Below are 19,810 nucleotides of genomic sequence, written 5' to 3'. Positions count from 1 at the left end.
GGCTCAGTTTCTGAAGCCACATTAAAAAAGAAATCCAGAGCCCAAATGTATAATTACCTAAATTAAACATGTGCTTGGCCTTAAAGAAGTTAATTAAATCATCTAATTTGTTTTACTTTCCATACACATTCTTGCCCTCAGATTCAAATTTGCTTTGGATGTGTCTTCAACTGAAACTTGCAGTACTTTCACAACACAAAACCCTTATGAGCAACGACAATAGCTAATTTATAAGAATGGATGATTTTGTTATCCAAGTCATGTAAGATTAGATAATATCAGATAAAACTGGTCTTTTAGAACAGGAGGTAACCATTTCCACTGGGAGAAAATGCAATATCTGATAAATGGATAAATGTGAAAAATGCTGCCCCCCCCACCTTGTTCAAAAGGTCCTCTACACCTGAAGGTCCTTATGATGTACATGCCAGAATTCCTAGTTATATCCTAAGTAGTTTAAGAATATACTTTGTAAGTTACTGCAAAATGTGCCCTTTCTTTTTTCTGTTTCTTGCACATACATATTCTCATTGCAACAATTATGTTATCAGCACCACATGCCCACAAAATCCCAGAAATTTTGCATTTTGTTGTAACATAGTCATGTGTTCTTTATCCATCCACAAATCCTTTGTTTTCCATTTGTGTACATAGAGTCGAGTGTACATTGTGACATTTCTCTTTTGTACTCTAGGCAACAAAATCCTTATGGTTCTTATCAATTATAACATTAAACTGGACCACATTAATAGCATATCTAGAGATATGCAGTAGCCGCCCATGTGAAATGATACTTGTCAGACTAACAAGATGGAAACTCTCACATTGTAAATAAAGATTACAGAGTCCTACCTAGTACAACGCAGACAAAACTATTATTGAGAGCCAAAAATTGAATGTTGTACAAAGCAGAATGTCTGGAGAGCAGATAAGGAGTGTTTGGCTCAGTCTGCCCATTTCTGTATGGACTGATTAAGCTACAGATTCTGCTTAACTAACCAGTCATTTTTTTCCTACCTCTCCTAAGAATCACCATGTGTCAGGGCCATGCATTCTTTATCTAAGTTACACTTGCTGAGTTTGCAACTTCTTTAAGAACTTTAAGCAGCCACAGCCTTTTCTGTGAAGTAAAATTGCTCTGTGTCTGCAGTGAGCCATAGTGCAAAATTGCAGTTTGAACAGGATTTCACAGAAATAGTTATATAGTTCTTGAGATGCGGCCCCATAAATGGCATCCTTGAAATGTATACTCATTTTTTTAAGAAATGGTGATGTCAGTTTTGAATGTTCCATAAAATATTATGCAATAAATAAAACCCATACCTCATTCTGTGTTTGGACCATTATGGGTGAAGGCATGTCTTCAGAGCAATGAAAAGTAGCAATTCAACTTATTCAAATAGTAACCCTAATGGAGGGGGTATTGGTATTGTGATGATAAATTAATGGACTGAAATTCGATTGCTATGATTTGTTTAGTAATTGCAAAGGGGATGTTTTCTTTATTCTTCATCCTATGTTATTATTTACATAATTTCATATTTATGTGGGGAATGATATAGGCATGTTCACTAAATTCATAAAAAACAGTTTCTGGTGAAATGATTAAATTGATAATGCAAAAAATTAAAAGGGTACTTCTTAGTTTTTAGAAATACTCTAGTCATGAAAATAACTGAGCTTTGGCTGGCTAAGACCTACCTGCAATCATCTGGATGTATAAGTGAATTTAAGTAAATCTTTATCTGCACTTTTTTCAAATAATACAGCAATTAAATTGATTTATTTGTGTTGCATTGAATACTATCTGGCTGGAAGTTGTGGCTCTGTTTTTTCAGTTAATGCTTGTTAGAATTTAGTGCTTGTTAGAATTCCTGCATAGCCAGTGATAAGTGGGGGTAGTTTCACTTCATTGATATTCGGTTTCTGCCTTATATAAGTGGCACATTTTGGATTATTTTCTGATTAAACTCTGAGCTTTGGCCGGCTAAGACCTACCTGCAATCAACTGGACGTATAAGTGAATTTAAGTGAATCTATATCTGCACTTATTTCAAATAATACAGCATTTAAATTGATTTATTTGTGTTGCATTGAATACTACCTAGCTGAAAGTTGTGGCTCTGTTTTTTCAGTTAATGATTGTTAGAATTTAGTGCTTGTAAGAATTCCTGCATAGCCAGTGATAAGTGGGGGTAGTTTCACTTCATTGATATTCGGTTTTTGCCTTATATAAGTGGTACATTTTGGATTATTTTCTGCTTAAACTCTGAGCTTTGCCCAGCTAAGACCTACCTGCAATCGATTGGATGTATAAGTGAAGTTAAGTAAATCTTTATCTGTACTTTTTTTAAATAATACAGCATTTAAATTGATTTATTTGTGTTGCATTGAATGCTATCTAGCTGGAAGTTGTGGCTCTCTTTTTTCAGTTAATGCTTGTTTGAATTTAGTGCTTGTTAGAATTTCTGCATAGCCAGTGATATGTGGGGGTAGTTTCACTTCATTGATATTCGGTTTCTGCCTTATATAAGTGGCACATTTTGGATTATTTTCTGCTTAAACTCTGAGCTTTGGCCGGCTAAGACCTACCTGCAATCAACTGGACGTATAAGTGAATTTAAGTAAATCTATTTCTGCACTTTTTTTCAAATAATACAGCATTTAACTTGATTTATTTGTGTTGTATTGAATACTATCTAGCTGGACGTTGTGGCTCTGTTTTTACAGTTACTGATTCTTAGTATTTAGTGCTTGTTAGAATTCCTGCATGGCCAGTGATAAGTGGGGGTAGTTTCACTTCATTGATATTCGGTTTCTACCTTATATAAGTGGTACATTTTGGATTATTTTCTGCTTAAACTCTGAGCTTTGGCCAGCTAAGTCCTACCTGCAATCAACTGGACATATAAGTGAAGTTAAGTAAATCTTTATCTGCACTTTTTTCAAATAATACAGCATTTAAATTGATTTATTTGTGTTGCATTGAATACTATCTAGCTGGAAGTTGTGGCTCTGTTTTTTCAGTTAGTTTCCCACCCACCCTCCTTGCTTTTGTATTGGTGTTAATCCTGATGGCTTTGAAACTGCCCCCCTCTCGTAAATTTGCATTTGGATGCTCTCCCTGGGCCCATCTGATTTGCTCACTCAAAAAAAAATTGCACTTTATTCATCTGCTTTTACTGTATTTGTGTTTCTTCCTACTTTATTACTTTATTTTGCTTTTACGTCATCTTTAAAAGTACTCAGTTGTATTTATTACTGCTTGGTGTAACTATCATTTTAAGCCTTTTGATTTAAGCACTTGGGCTTCAGACCAGTTGTTTTACAGTAAGAAGGTTTGTAGTCTACACTGTTGTGGCAGGACAGGTAGCTTATATCCTTCTAAGTTGAGAACTGCTGATTGAAGGCTCACAGTCTTTTATTCTAAAAGTGTATTAGTTCTGGTTTAAGCACTTGGGCTTCAGGCCAGTTATTTTACATTAAGAAGGTTTGTGGTCTGCACTCTTGTGGGAGGAGAGCCTGGACTCTGCCCTTCTGAGCTGGGAATTTCTGGTTAAAGGCTTATAGTGCCTGCATATTTGAACTGTTTCATACTGAAATTGGTGTGCCTTGTTTGCTGTAGCATAGACTAGATCCAGGCCTGCTGAATCTAGATTTGTTTGTATAACTTGAGCACTAATCCAGGCCCTCTTAAAAGTATTCAATTGTATTTATTACTGCTTGGTAGTAACCTGATTAAAGTGTAGCTATCATTCTAAGCCTTTTGGTTTAAGCACTTGGGCTTCAGACCAGTTGTTTTACATTAAGAAGGTTTGTGGTCTGCACTGTTGTGGCAGGACAGGTAGCTTACATCCTTCTAAGTTGGGAACTGCTGATTGAAGGCTCACTGTCTGTTACTCTAGAAGTGTATTAGTTCTGGTTTAAGTACTTGGGCTTCAGGCCAGTCATTTTACATTAAGAAGGTTAGTGGTCTGCATTCTTGTGAGAGGAGAGGCTGGAGTCTGCCATTCTGAGCTGGGAATTTTTGGTTAGAGGCTTATAGTGCCTGCATATTTGAACTGTTTCTTACTGAAATTGGTGTGCCTCATTTGCTGTCGCATAAACTAGATTCAGGCCTGCTGAATCTAGCTTTTTTTGTATAACATGAGCACTAATCCAGGCCTTCTTTTTTGGAGAAGATTCCCCTGCACCCCAGTGGCAGGAGTGTGCAGTTAGAACTTGTCTGATTGAAGACTACAGGAACAGGGCTCAGTTTTGAGATTTTTTTACTGGTTAATTGGGTAATTTGTTTAAAAGCCTTCTCTGATTGCTTGTAGTCATCTAAAGCTGTTTTAAGTGTATGTTTGTAGTCGTTTAAAGCTGTTTTAAGTGTATTTTTTACTGTTTTTGCCTTATCTTTTCAAAAAAAATGTTCCTTGTTTCCAACCTTTCTAAGCTAGTATAGTCCAGTTTTCAGGATAGTGCTGAATTCAGGGCTGTGTTACAAGTTTCTGAGTTGCCCATACCTTACTTGGATAGAAAGAGGTTTTTCTGTTCACCTGTGAGAGAGGGAGCTTTGAGCAGCCATCTGTCCCTGAAGGAGTAGTTCCAGCCCAGAAGTTAGTAGTTTATAGGCCATTTTGGGCTAATTTCTATCTCTTTCATTTCCCTGCTATAAAAACTGCGTTTGCATGGTTTTGCACATCCGGACATTGCAGGTTATCTAGGGCTAAATTATTCCTGGCTCCACCAAGTCTTCTCTTCAGTTTTTCCCTTGACAGGAGTCTAACTCTCATCCTAAGCACTTAAAAAGCATCCTCAATGCAGCACTTGCTCAGACCTAATAGCAAGCACTAATATACCCCGACACTTGATTGCTCAGCAGGGCAAGGCTTATTATTCACCCCTCACCAACCAAGTGACTAAGCAGCTCACCCTACTATTCAGGCATGACCAAAGGGCAATTTCAGGTATACTCTCCAGTCCAGCTGGTGAATCTGGGTATCCTGAGGCAATGTTACAACTGCCTCATGTAGACAGACAACCCTCTCCTCCTACCACAAAACATTAACATATGCGAGAGATGCAATTATATAGCTAAATTGGAGGCTAAGCTCTCTCCACCCAAGATGGGAACAGGCAGTCATGAGGAGAAGGTTAACACTTGCACCACACCTCAAGCCTCACATAGACATACTAAACCAGCACTGGAAAAAAATACACATAAATACACAAAATCATAGTCAGAGGCTCAAATAAAAACCTGCAAAAGCATCACAGACCTCCAAAGCAGACACCCAAGAAACCTGCACCTCCTGTCACAAACCAGACAACACATAAAACACAAAATCAGTGTGCCACACAATCACAGCCCTTAAGGTGAAATAACATACCTAACACACTAGTAATAGGTGACTCTATAGTCAGGCACACTGACGTCCCACTCACTAGGCTGGACAAGGAGAAGGTTACTGTTAGCTGCCTGTCGGGAGCCAGAATCCGCCACATAACACAAGCACTCAGGTCACTCCAGAACAAGTACAAATATGACTCTGTCATTGTTCATGTTGGTGTGAATGACCTGAGACGAACCTCCCTGGACTACATGAAAAGAGACATGGAAGAGATCTCTGAACATGTAGCCCAGGCGGGTATGACCCTGACTAGCATCCTGCCCTAACCAAGAATGATACCGCAGTATAAAGAAAAAATTATCAATTTCAACAATTGGCTTCTGGTGTCATTCAAAGGGGATCCAGTGTCTGTCAGCCTGGGACGACATGCTCGACAAGCCTTGTTGCTTCGCAAGAGACGGCTTGCACCTGTCACCCCTAGGCTTTCAAATACTGGCCAAGGCTGTTGCTGCCCCCATAGTGCATTTTTTAGGCAAGGCTCAAAAGTCAAACCCACCTCCGTAATCAGCACAAATAAAAAAATGAGGGTTATGCTACTCAACGCCAGGAGTTTAAATCTCAAAATGCAAGCACTCGAAGCACTCCTCAGTATGGGGAATGTAGACATCGGTGCAGTAACTGAAACCTGGTTCAGGGCTCCACACAGCACCCCAGCACTACTGGGCTACAACTCATACCACAAATTTTGGCCATAGAACATGGACTGAAATACAAAAGGAGGGGGTGCATCCATATTCCTCAAGGATACTTACACCTCCAAGTTAGTGGCGCAGCATGATACCTCTGAGATCATCCATGTGCAACTAACATCGGGCAAATCTGCAATGCAAATTGTGGCCTGCTACAGATCACCCTCCATGACTCAGGACAACCACTCCGCCTTTCTGGAGACACTGGAAAACATAAAGGTCCTACTGAATACCCTGATACTGGGCAATTTCAATTACCCTACCGTTAACTGGGAAAACTACTCAAGTGCAAACTCCCAGGTCCAGCGCTTCCTGGAATTTATCAACTCAAATGCCCTGGATCAGCTGATAAACTCCCCTACCAGAGGTGAAAACATATTGGATCTGGTCATCACCAACATGGGCGACAGGTGTTCTGCACCGGAGGTCAACACGTCACTGGTTAGATCAGATCATAAACTAATCACTCTGGATGTCCACACCACAACACCACCTCCAACCAAGGAAACCAGAGTGAAAAACTTTTCTATAGCAAACTTCACCTTACTTAAGACATAGGTGGTAAGTTTCACAGGATAACAGTGTCCAAGATGCAGGAACCTTTACAAATGCACTCTATGAGCACCTACAAGGATGCATGGATCGTGACATCCCTAACAAAACCAAGACTCACTCCCCTAAGAGAAGGAAACCAGTCTGGTGCACCCCTGCCATAAACAGGCTATACAATAGAAGGAGGAAACTAGTTCAGAAAAAAAAGCAAATCCCAAGAAGGAAAGACATCCCTGATCAGTACCAGTAAGAACCTAAGGTCCCTCATAAAATCATCCAAGGCTAACTTCGAAGAAAAATAGCCAAGGATTCAAAAGATGACCACAAAGCTTTCTTTACCTATGTCAAGAATCTTAGTGGCAACTCACAGATATGCTCTGAGCTAGTGCAAAATAGCACAAAATATACTGAACCTACTGATATTGCCAACATCCTGGCAGATAGATTCAGTGCAAACTTCACCCCCCTCTCACCCCCAAAAGGGCCCACAACAATACCGGATAAGTGTAGTGTCCCAGAAATCACAGATGCATAGATGAAAACAGCCCTTTCAAATGCCAAAAGCACAGCATTGATGGGGCCAGATGGTGTCCCAGCATGCGTCTTGCACGAACTACAGAACAAACTAACCCCCCACCTAAACACACTGTTCAACCTCAGCCTCTCCATAGGCTACATGTCCACAGAATGGTGCACAGCAATGGTTATTCCACTCCACAAAGGAGGTGCCACAACTGACCCTAGTAACTATCGCCCCATAAGCCTGACTGGCCTGGTCTGCAAGGCTGTGGAGCGCATTATCATGGAACTCATTAACAAAGACATTGGGAACCTCCAAACACTTGACCCGACCCAGTTCGGCTTTGTTAAGGGCAGATCATGCCTACTAAACCTGGTTGACTTCTTTGAGACAGTCACCAAGGCCATAGATGAAGGGAAGGTGGTTCACACAGCCTACCTTGACCTTGCCAAGGCTTTTGACACCATTTCCCACTCGGGAATTATAGAAAAACTCACCAGCCTGAACATAAACCCCTATGTCACGAGATGGGTTGCCAAATGGCTTACAGACAGAACTCACACAGTAAGAATAGCGGGCTCCAGGTCCGACTCTAAACCAGTCACAAATGGTGTCCCACAAGGCTCAGTCCTGAGACCCCTACTGTTCGGCATATACTTCTCAGAAGTACAGGCAAACACAGGAGGACTATGGCAAATCAAGTTTGCCAATGACTGCAAACTGAGAGCCATAACTGACTCTCCGGCTGACACGGACATTCTCCAAAAGGGCCTTACTGAAATGGACACCTGGTGTCAAAGTCATGGTCTCAAGCTAAATGCCAAAAAATGAATAGGCATCCCGTTTGGGAAAAACAAAACACCCATGAATTACCACATAGGTGGCAGCCCCCTTAATACAGAAGAGGTAATAAGAGATCTGGGGACCCAGGTAGATAGTAATCTCTCCTTTGGCAATCATATTGCCAAAGTAATTAGGAAATCCTTCTATGTAGCCCATCTAATTACTAAAGGGTTCACATCTAGAAATAAAGAGGTTATAGTGCCCCTCTACTCGTCACTCATCAGACCCATCCTAGACTACAATGCCCAATTTGGGAGGTACTTCACAAGACACTTCCAACAGCTGGAAAGACCACAAAAGTACCTTACCAAGAGGATTACTGGCCTCAAACTTATGTCCTATGCAACCCGACTGGAAAAACTCCGACTCAGAGGTGATTTCTGCCTGACTTACAAAGCCAAGTCCAACTCAGAATTAATGGACATGCTCCACCTAAAGAAATCCAAGTCACTGCGAGCCACTCGCTCTAGTGAGCTTCACCTTGCCACAACAATAAATAGAACATGCTGGAGGGATAGATTCCTGTCACAGAGACTCCCCATGCTTTGGAGCAAAATTCCTAACTACATTAGGCAGAGCCCCTCACTAACACTCTTCAAGAGAAACCTTGATGAGTGGATGGGTAACAGAAAATACACCCCTGGGATCACTTCATTGGCTCTTCTTGACAGAGGCTCAGTTAATTAATCAATGGGGCCCTGAAAGCTGACACACTCTGGCTAGGCTTATAAATGCCCTCGGGCAGATAGCCTAGTACCTACCTATGAACCTATGAACCTAAGTGTAGATAGAATTACAGAAAGTATTTACTTAGTCACATCTTCTAAATCTTTGACTTCAGCATTTGGTCTGAAATCAATAGTAAGACTTTATTTAATTACGTCAGAAAACTATAATGGAAAATGTGAATATAATGTATTAACATTAACAGTGGAGTGATCACCGGCCCATTACACATTGTGAACATGTTTGCAGAAAAGATGCATGTGAACTGCACCATGAACAAATAAGTATGTGGGAGTAGAGTTTGCTGGGAGCAGGCAATTTAAATGTCATTTATATGAAATATACTGCAAGCAAAGTACATTTACTGAATACTTGATATGTTGAAATACCTGAGTAATGAAGTATAACAGTCAGCTGTGTTAAAAACAGAATTATTCTGAAATAACACAGCTTATGAATTTACTGACTTCTTAAACATGGAATTTCTCTATATAAGTAACAGAGCTGTCTGGGTGACACCCCCTCCCTCACATGAGGAGTACAGCCTTACTGCAAATAATTCCCTTTCAGTTATTTTCTTTCGTGACTTTTGCAGTGATACGTTTTTGCTTTGTTTTATTTGTCGTTGTGATTGATGTTTCTGGGTTTCCAGGTTTTGTTTTCTGCAGCAGTACTGGATTTCAGTAGCTTTTTTTTTAAGTCAGTGTCTGAAGATTCACATCACTAACATGTATTTGGATCTACTATATCACTTCAATCCCCAGTCCCTTAAACACTTTCAAATGCATAACGTGCAAAATATTAAAGTACATCTAGACTAATTTCTAGTGAAATAAACACCTCAGAGTCTTATAATGTATATAGTTAAACATATTTTTCGGTTATGAAACACTTCAGTTTATAAATATAAACAGTGCTTTCTGCAGTTCTGTTATTCAACAACTCTATCTGAAACAGTGAGTGTATCTGAAACTATAAATGGTTAATATAAAAACAATTATGTATGTACTTCCAATGAAACTATTCTCCTAAGGCATCCACTGAAATTGGGCTTTACCCAGTTGGGTTATTCCAGTCAACAAAGACAAATATATAAACACAACTGATCACTTCAGCAGTTCCTGAAGCCAGAGGAGTAGCTAGACCATTTTGAGCCTTGGGCGAGACCATTTTCACCCCACCCCTACCCCAGCAAAAAAAAAAAAATACATTTCTTTTTGAAGATGGGTGGGAAAAAGGACTTGACAGCAACTTTTCATAAAAACATGAGACAAAAAGGCACAAAATCATGTCAAAACAGGAATTTTTATTGAAATTGTAATGCATTTTCAGAGTTAATCATTTAACTATCATGTGATGCATAACCAAACACAACACAGCTTTAGCAATTAAAAAAAAACACACAGATTTAAAAATAAAGCAGAATTCAACACAATCCACATCTCTTTGCAGGTACAGTCCAAATGCCAACAGCAGCGTAACCAATTATACTGTTAATAGCTTCATAAATATGAACTGCAACACAGAAATACATGAACTGGGGCTATCACACAGACAGACAGAAAAATTATGACACAAGGGAGAAGCTGCTAAAATATATACCCTGAAACTTCAATAAATGTTATATTTGTATATATACTACACAGAAAAGTTTAGCTGTACATTGCACCACTTTTTCTACCTGAAAGTTTACATCATATTAACAGATCCTTGAAATACAATGTTTTAATAGTTCTTGCTAGTTCAGGGAACACTGGATCATCTACACAGCACTGTCTGGTTTTACTGTCTGCTAACAGCATGCCCCAGTAGCACAACATTAAGAAAATGGACACTTAACACAGAGTGTGTTTACAGATTAGCAACAGAGGTGTGCTCTACTGGATAATACAAGCTATACCTCCAAGTGCCTTATTTCAGTTATAAAATAGGGTCTATATTATCGGAACAAAAACTTCAAACTCCGAATACCATATGGTCGACACCATATGGTCGAAGTTTGAAGTTTTCAAATCCGAAAAAAAAAACAACTAAGGCAGGCAAACTGTCATAGATTGTTTTATTCAGGGGACCAAGCCTCCCTGCACCCCACACCCCCTGCTACTTAAATATACCAACTCTGAGATCGTAATATAGTGCAGAAATGGCAGATTTCCATTTCCTGCACTGTAGCGCAATCTCAAAGTTGGTATATTTAAGTAGTGGGGGGTGTGAGGGGTGCAAGGGGGCTGCCCCACTGCTTACACCCTTTTGTTTGTTTTTATTTTTTTTTTAAATACTTTTATTACGATTCGAAGTTTTCAGACTTCGATCACTAGTGATTCGACATCTGAAAACTTCATTCATCTAATATAGACCCATAAAATAACCCCCAAACATAATAAATAAAGATAAATGCAAAGTGTAAGCAATCAAGTAAGCAACTGAAGAAAATAAAAACTGCAAAAAAAAAAAGAAACAAACAAACAAATTGCTTCTGACAGTATGAGTCATACTGGGTTTTTTTTCATACTCACAAGGTACAGGGTTTGTTTCTAGCCTTTGGGATGGGAAATGTAGCTAGGCTTAAAATGGCCCAGAAAGCCTAGTACTAACACACACACACACACACACACACACACACACACACACACACACACACACACACACACACACACACACACACACATACACACACAATTATTTTGTTATTGCACAAAACAAACCATGATAGGTATATATCCAGTTTGCATGCTACTCATCAGCAAAGGAAGTGCTTGAGCTAAAGTTAGTTTCATTTTAATTATAAACGCACATTTTATAAAAACCCAGTAATAATCCCAAATATTATATCCAATAAGTGGAAATGGAAATGGAAAATACTGCTTCACATATACCTATCCTATTTTTGGGGTCTATATCACTTCGTCGAAACGGCAAAAGTTTGAACACCATATGTTCGAACTCTTAACCTCAAAGTGCAAAACCATCGAAGGCTTAGAACAGCAATTTTTTTCCCAGGGAAAAAAATCGTTGTTCCAAGAAACACACACACAATACAAGCACACCAAAAAACAGCAATCCACACACATACACTTAAAATCCTACATCTAACCCTACACTAAACTGTACATACACTACTATCTATCCACTTACCTTAACGCAAACCCTAACCCTAAGGTCCATCACTATCGCACACTCACCTGACCCACGCCCTAACCCTAACTCACCTATTCCACCCTAACCCTAAAGACTGTCACTATCACACACCCACCTCACCCACACCCTAACTCACCTAACCCATGCCCTAACCCTAACGTCCACACAATCACACACTTATCTGAACCCGACCCGTAAATTTCCACCACAGTGCTGAAAATCGCGAAGCCACAGAAACGGCCCACCAAATTCTTTCCCTGGGAAAGAATTTGGTGTTCCGCGGCTTTGCAATAATCAGTTTTCGAACTTCACAGTTCGAACATATGGTGTTCAAACTGCTGACGTTTCGACGAACTGATAGGAACTCCTATTTTTGTATACACTTCAGCTGCTAAACACCAAAAGAAGAGAAGTTTCCATAAGCCTGCACCAATCTCTGGCTCAGACATACAGTGTAATATTTTGGGCAGCACAATTTGTTATTCTGCAAATTTGCAGTAACCATGATTATTTCAAGGTATTCTAATAATACTAATAATAATTGGGGACATCAAGAAACCTATTAAGAATATAAAGCACAGTGAGGCCTCATTTTTGATGGATTTTTCTCCTTAGTTCTCCTGGGCAATAAACAAACTTTGAGAGTGTTAAGCAATATATGCTGAAGATTTAGCCCCAGCCCCTGACCATACCTCTCAACTGTCCATATTTTTGTAGAACGCCCAGATTTTCATCTCATAAAATTTGTGGTTTTCTGGCAAACCAGTGAGAATTGAACTCATTAAATAATAACATCCATTTGTGTTTTAAACTTAATTTCCTTCAGAAAATGCACACTAATACAAATCCTGTTATTCTAGCAACTAAGCTTAAACTTTATAACAGCAATATTTAAAACCTGTCCCTATTTTTGATCCTTTGATCCCATTATTTTAGACTGTGTTCAGATTTCTTGCACTAAGTGGTTGACATGTATGCCCCCCAGACACTGCTATCATGAGAGGCAGAGACATACGTTCCTTTATTTCAATGATCAAGAATAGACTAGTAATATAAATGTGGAGGGTGTGGGTGGCTTACCCCCACAATGGAGAGGCAGGGGAGCTTGGCTCCACCCCTGCAAAAGCACTTACATTTTAATGAGCCTAATTATTCAGGGGTTTAATCTTACATGAATCATAGTGGAAGGACTTACTATATCCTTGTTTTAAAATCAAGGATAATATATATTAAAATTGTGCTTGATTTTGCTGCTTTGCTACTTATCAAGTAGTGTAGACCACATTGTTTGCTTTCGTTTTCTAAATGTCCTGCATCCCTTCAGTAGTTTGTCCATGTATGCACAAGTACTGCAGCTATACCAAAATTAAACATTTCCCACAGAGATCCCTTCAGTAGTTTGTCTATGTCTGTACGAACATATGACTGACTCCAAAATGAAACATTTCTCCAAGCAATCCCTTCAGTAGTATATCCAAATACATGCAAGCATTTGACTAACTACAAAGTAAAACATTTTCCCAAGCAACCCCTTCAGTACTATGTCCAAGTACACACACATGCACCAAGATGAAACATTTTCTCAAGTGACCCCTTCAGTAGTCTGTCTATCTGTCTGTCCATGAATGTACAAGCACTCAAACGACAGCAAAATTAATCATTTCTCCAAATGGCCCCTTCAGTATCTGTCCATGTATGTATGTATGCACAAGCACCAAAATGAAGCATTTCCAAAAACGACCCCTTTAAGAGTCTGCCCAAGTATGCACACACATCAAAATGAAACATTCTCCCAATGACTCATTCTGTCTATGCATGCACAATCAAATAACATCAGAATGAAACATATTCCTGCAAGTAACAACCCCTTCAGTAATCTGTCCAAGTATGTACCCACAAGCACTCAATTGACATCAAAATGAAGCATATTTCCCCAAGTAATGACCCCTTCAGTAGTCTGTCCAAGTATGAATGCACAAATATGCAAATGACATCAAAATGAAACATATTGCTCCCAATTAACAGCCCCTTCATTTATTTGTCCTAGTATGTATGAACAAGCACACAAATGACATCAAAATGAAACACATTTTCCCCAGGTAGTGACACCTTCAGTAGTCTATTCAACTATATAAATGCAAGTACCAAAATGAAACACATTTCTCCCAGTAATGACCCCTTCAGTTGTCTGTCCAAGTATTTACTCACAAGCACCAAAATGAAACACGTCCCCAGTAATGACCCCTTCAGTAATCTATCCATGTATGCACAAACACTTCATTGACTCCAAAATGAAACTGATCCCCCAAGACCCCTTCAGTGATATATCCAAGTATGCTCAAGCGCCAAAATGTAACATTTTCCCAACAATCCCTTCAGTAGTTTGCCCATGTATGCACAAGCAAACTAGTCAACCTACATAACTCAGAGACCTGTTTTTTTTTCTGCCTGCTCAGCCTCTCTTTCCACTCATCAAATGCATCCACAGTGAGCGATGTTGATACCCAAAACATGATATCCCTCAACCAGCCAAAGATTTAACTAAAATGACTGCCTTTATGGCACTGCAGCACCACCCTCTACCTGCTCAGCCAACCACAGGACGTTGGGGCCGATGCTCAAGCAAGATGATATAAGTGGGGGTGGAAGGTTCGGATGAGCATCTCAGATGTTTGTTTAGAATGTACATGTTTCCCTTCCCTTAAAGGGAAACAAAAGACGTTTAATTAAAAATATTTTTTTCAGTTTTATATCGGCAGTTTGAAACCTTGACCAGACAGTGCCCAGGGTGATTGCCCTTCTCACCACACCCTAGCTACACTACTACCTGAAAAATATGCAGTTTCATGTGAATACACAAAGTAATAAAAGTCACACAAATGTTCTTGCAGTTCTGCAGTATGACAGGCTTGAATCTAACCTCAATGTAGGGGATTTACCCCATCACTCCTTTATTTTGTTATTCGCATTCCATGCTGTCACAAATGAGAGAAAGAGCAGTAATGATCAAAAACATTACTTGCTCAAAATTCAGTTCCCTTGAAGAAAGACTTGCCTCACAGAAAGAATGCAGCCACCAAACAAAAAGAGAGCACTACAAAAATTAGTGGGCATAGAAAGTATTAGCAAATGTCAACCCAAATCTTATAACTCTGATATGAGCAGCATGTGTTCAAGAACATGACAGAAAACCATTACAGTGTAAGAGACATTCCTTATGTAATTATATGTATGACGACCACACCCACAAGTACAATTTAAAACCCATGTTCATTGCACAAGGCATTGTGCATAGTAGTTTCTGACATAAATTGAAGGAAAACATAATTAAAGCCGATTAGTTATGTCAAATACTATTTTAGCATGTGGACACCTCCTTGACCTACACTGACAGGCCGTTGTACTAATTCACTAAGGGGAGGAGGTTTATTCAAACCGAGACAATTTTAGACTTGTTAGCCTGACCAATATTCTGAGTAAAAATATGGAGAGAAACACAACAGAGTGCATCCAAAATGCCACAAGGGACTTATTTTGATTAAGTATGGAACAATAGGGAATGGTCATGCTTTCTGAATCCTGTAGCATTCTTTGAAGAGGTAACAGCAACATTTGAGAAATAAATGAGAGTGCATACTGTTTCTCTTAATCTTACTAATGTTTCATACTGTTCCACATAAAGGAATACTTATCACATTAAATGCATTAAATGTCAGTCATTATATAGTTTAATGGGTGATTTACTGGGTAAGCAATAACATACCTGGGAGGGACATTATCTGTCCATCCTGAGGAGGGTTAACCAGTGATATCCCTCATGGTTTCATGTCACTGCCATTTCTTTTCTGATTATTATTTTCAGATATGAAAATGGAAAATTGGTTCTGGATAATCAGACTTGTGTAACATAAATACTCGTACAAAAGATGTGATGTATCTCCAAGACAGCCTATTAAAATTCATACCTACTTCAGTAGTAATGATATTACCTTTAATGTCATTAAATGTATCATCATTAAAACAAAAGTATATAAGTTGATAGTACAGAAAAAAATCTGCACTTATTAAGGATTAAAAGCACAGTAGTAGACAGCAGTTTAAACTTTGAGGATTGTGTATCTCCCAAAGTATGAAAAGCATATTCTGTAGCTCATTTAATTCTCAAGAGCATCACCATCACCGTGCTATTGACCTGGGGAGATCATTGTACTTCTTTATACCTCACTGATCTGATCCTCTTACTGAATATAATACAGCATTCTATAACCGTTGAATCAGTCACCTGAAACAATTGGAAAAGGCACAATAACTCCTTACTAGAGAAATATCATATGTCTGGAAAACTTGAACTGTTTTAAAAAACTTCAGGAGCTGTCACCATATTCAGTTTCTTAAAGGTTCATAGGTAAGTACAAGACTAGCTGCCCCTTTGGGTCATTTTAAACCTAGCAAATTTCCCTTTTTGTGGTTGAAATAGCCTGCCTTGTTTGGTTAAAGACTGGAAGAAATATACTAAAAACTCGTACACTGACCAAGAGATAAAATAAAATAAAAACAAAAAAAAAGAGAGTCTTGATGGAAATGTCCACAGCATCCACTTTTAATAATCCAAACACAGCAAAAAAACATGTATTGAGCGCTTTCGTCCAAAATCAATAGGACTTCAAAAGAATACATTTGAAATTAACAGCCTAGCTCCTTATAAATTCTGAACCCAACTCCATTGTTTGTTACCTAACCAATCACAGTCGCCCAATTACACACTCTACCACATTTAAAAATACATTCCTTAGACTGAATATTAAAATCACAAAATGGAACTACAATAAAATTTAATGGGGTTTAAAATGGTGAATATATTAAATGAGCACATTGTAAAAAATACAAGAAAATATATGTTGGAAAATATATGTATATGTAAATATATACCAATGTCTATTAGGTTTTGTCAGTCCAGTTTCCCTTACAGCCTGTCAGCTTTTTCCTTAAGTATGGGCATTACAGATGTAAAAGCCTGGGGGGCATTGCTGCTAATCTCAGCTGCCACTGGAGTTCTTTCTTACACACAATATTTTTCCAGTCTCCCCCTCTAAGATTAACAACATGTTCCACAATACCAAAAACGAATTTTGAAAAATTCTCACACTTAATTGAATGTTTGTACAATGCATTAGTTTCCTTTTTGTTTTTAATATCATATACACGTTCGTAAACCCTATTTTTCAAAGCCCATTCAGTTTTGCCTATATAGAATGCCCCACAACCTACACATCTTGCCATATATACAATCTTTGTGGTGCAACAATTCCCTTTCCCGGAAAATGACCTTACTACCCAATTTGTTGCCCAGTGTGACTCCGTCCATTTTTGTAATGTAACTGCAAAAACTGCAGTTACCACAAGGTCTAGTTCCCTTACCATGCTTGTCCTTGACCCTATTCTCTAATAACATCTTGATGTTACTTCCAGTTTTGTTAATAAACATAGGTTCATGCCCCTATCATCTTATTAACCTCAGGATCAACTTTAAAAATATTCCAGTTCCTCCTTAAAATATTCTTGATTTCTCCTGGCATAGGGGTATACTGGATAATAAAAGCTTTTTCATAGTTCCATTACCATTATTACTGGAATAAGTGTCCTTGGCATGAAACTCCCCACCTAATAGAGTTTTGCACTGTTTTTTTGCTGTGTTTGGATAATTAAAAGTAGATGCCATGGACATTTCCATCAAGACTCTCATTTTTTTTTTATCTCTTGATTATAGATTGGCCTTACCCATTCTATGGTCCATAATTAAATATACTACCTCTAATGAGAATAACTGGGATCATAAAATAGATAATTTAAGGGTACCCATGCATGGGATAAAGCATTTAGAAGCTACTTCTGTCCATTAGTAGTACAGAGGGCAGTCCTGGGGCAAATGTTCTGTTTCTCATCCATAGATCCAAGTTGTACTTGATTATGGACAGCTATGAACTTTGTTTTATGTCAATGGGGAGTCTGTTCCAGAGCAGTGGTATTCTCAATGAGATATGATGTCTCTCCAAACCATTCTGCTGTTATTGCAGAAGAAGTTTAGATCCCTGGACCAAGTATTTCTGACACCATTTGATTTATAAATGTGCAGTAGGTTACTTAGACAAACTTTCTTTCTGGTCCACAAGGTGATGTCAGATCTGGTACTGTTTAAAAATTGGTTTCTGAAACACACCACTGGGAACCAGAGTCGACATATGGAAATGTAATAGTAAGAGTAAGTGTCAGAAAAGTGACGTACATGACAAAATGCCTATTAGTATTAGTCAACAAACCGTTACTTACTGCTGGATGAATCAGTCATTAAGTTCCTTGAGAAATAATCTGGATACATGCACACATTCATCAAAGGATTCTTCATGTGGACCATGTTGTTTCTAAGTTAACAGCTAAATGCATGAACCCAGGACTTGGACAGTAGTAAACTGGAAACCTTCCGATGTCCCAGACAGTGGAAGGTTTCATACTATCAGTTTCAATACTATAAGTGGACTTGACCCAAAGGAGTTGGTGATCTGAGTGACACAGTACAGAGTAGGGTATAAAGAAAATATCCTTTTGTAATCTGTAGCTTAAGGGATTTTGCCGCCTTTGGATATAGCATTTTTCCAAACCAGGCAGCAGAAAATATTCTAATTTGGGAAAATTATCACTGATCAATTTGGTAATTCTGATGTCTTTCAAAGTAATGGATAGTTGAGAGCTAGCGGTAGCTGTAGTAGGGATTATGTTTATGAAAAGTGGGGATAAGACTTGATTTTTTTTTTCAAGAAAGGGCAATTTCTTTTATTTCAGGAATGAATCACTAAAGGCCAGTATTCTGAACTGGTAAAGTTAACATTGAGGCATGGTGCTCCCCCACTATTGGTAAATGATGGAGGAAGGAAGTTTCATAGTTATGTAGTTGGATCACTGACACTAAGGACTTTTTTTGCAGATCCTTTTCCTTTAAAGCCTATAGCTGGTCATTTTGTAGCACACTTAAAAAGCATGAACCTGATCAGTTTTAAAACAAGGATGCAGGAAGCAAGACACGTGTCATGTGAGTGTGTCAGGTCATATAGTCACTATATAGCAATCTACAGTGCCTGCCTTGATGTGCCCCAGGACTGTATCAACAAAGTAACATACTTCACTTGCCAGGGCAACAAAATGGAACATGTATATGGATAGAAGTATTTTTAGATCGGTGATGCACTTCCAAAAAATATTTCATGAGAGAAGACAAAGGTCACAGTGATTATGAGTATCTATTTAGTAGGGCAGTAGGAAGGAAAATTCTAAAAATGTTTAGGTACAATATAGCTAGTGTACACCTGATGATTTTAGACTTTCTGTTTTATAAAATAATTACATCTTTTGTTGGAAGTTTAAGAATAAAGAATTCAATAAATAATACTCAGTGGCAGTTATCTTTTTCTCTCCTTCCAGGCCTTACAGAAGAGCGGAGCCATAGTGGGAATGACGGGAGATGGTGTGAATGATGCAATAGCACTGAAATCTGCTAATATTGGAGTAGCCATGGGACAGACTGGAACTGACGTCAGTAAAGAGGCTGCCGATATGATACTGGTAGATGACAACTTCTCAACTATGATGTTAGTATCCATCAGTTTTTAAATGTTGCTTTTACTGTCTCCCTTGCAAATTATAACTGGACAATTATGTTAAAGCACCAAGCTAACAACATGAAAAATCAAACAAGTAAACACGCTCTCAATCCAAAAGTCCTTCTGCCATAAGCTGAACACTTTGGTACATCCTTCTTACACCTTCTCACACAGATCTTATTAACAAATTAAACTCCATGTTTGGAAAGCTTAGAAAGATAGCAATGGCATGATGTATACCTCTGATAACTGACTGGATCAATTTTCATCCGATAAGTAAAAATCTCAAATGAT

General features: G+C 38.6%; 1 protein-coding gene across 1 annotated transcript in view; it reads left to right on the top strand.

The window, feature by feature from the left end:
• ATP2C2 (ATPase secretory pathway Ca2+ transporting 2) overlaps positions 1-19,810 on the top strand; it is a 629,254-nt gene that overhangs the window by 527,525 nt on the left and 81,919 nt on the right. Inside the window, exon 21 of the mRNA XM_044081473.1 lies at positions 19,338-19,504. Within this exon, the coding sequence (XP_043937408.1) occupies positions 19,338-19,504 (167 nt within the window). The remainder of the gene's footprint in view (positions 1-19,337; positions 19,505-19,810) is intronic.

Source organism: Protopterus annectens, chromosome 8.part0 (genome assembly GCF_019279795.1).
Source record: "Protopterus annectens isolate FY-2018-M chromosome 8.part0, PAN1.0, whole genome shotgun sequence".
NCBI classification, from domain to species: domain Eukaryota; kingdom Metazoa; phylum Chordata; order Ceratodontiformes; family Protopteridae; genus Protopterus; species Protopterus annectens.
The sequence above is the reverse complement of the archived record's forward strand: the minus strand, read 5'-3'. Positions and strand labels throughout refer to the sequence as shown.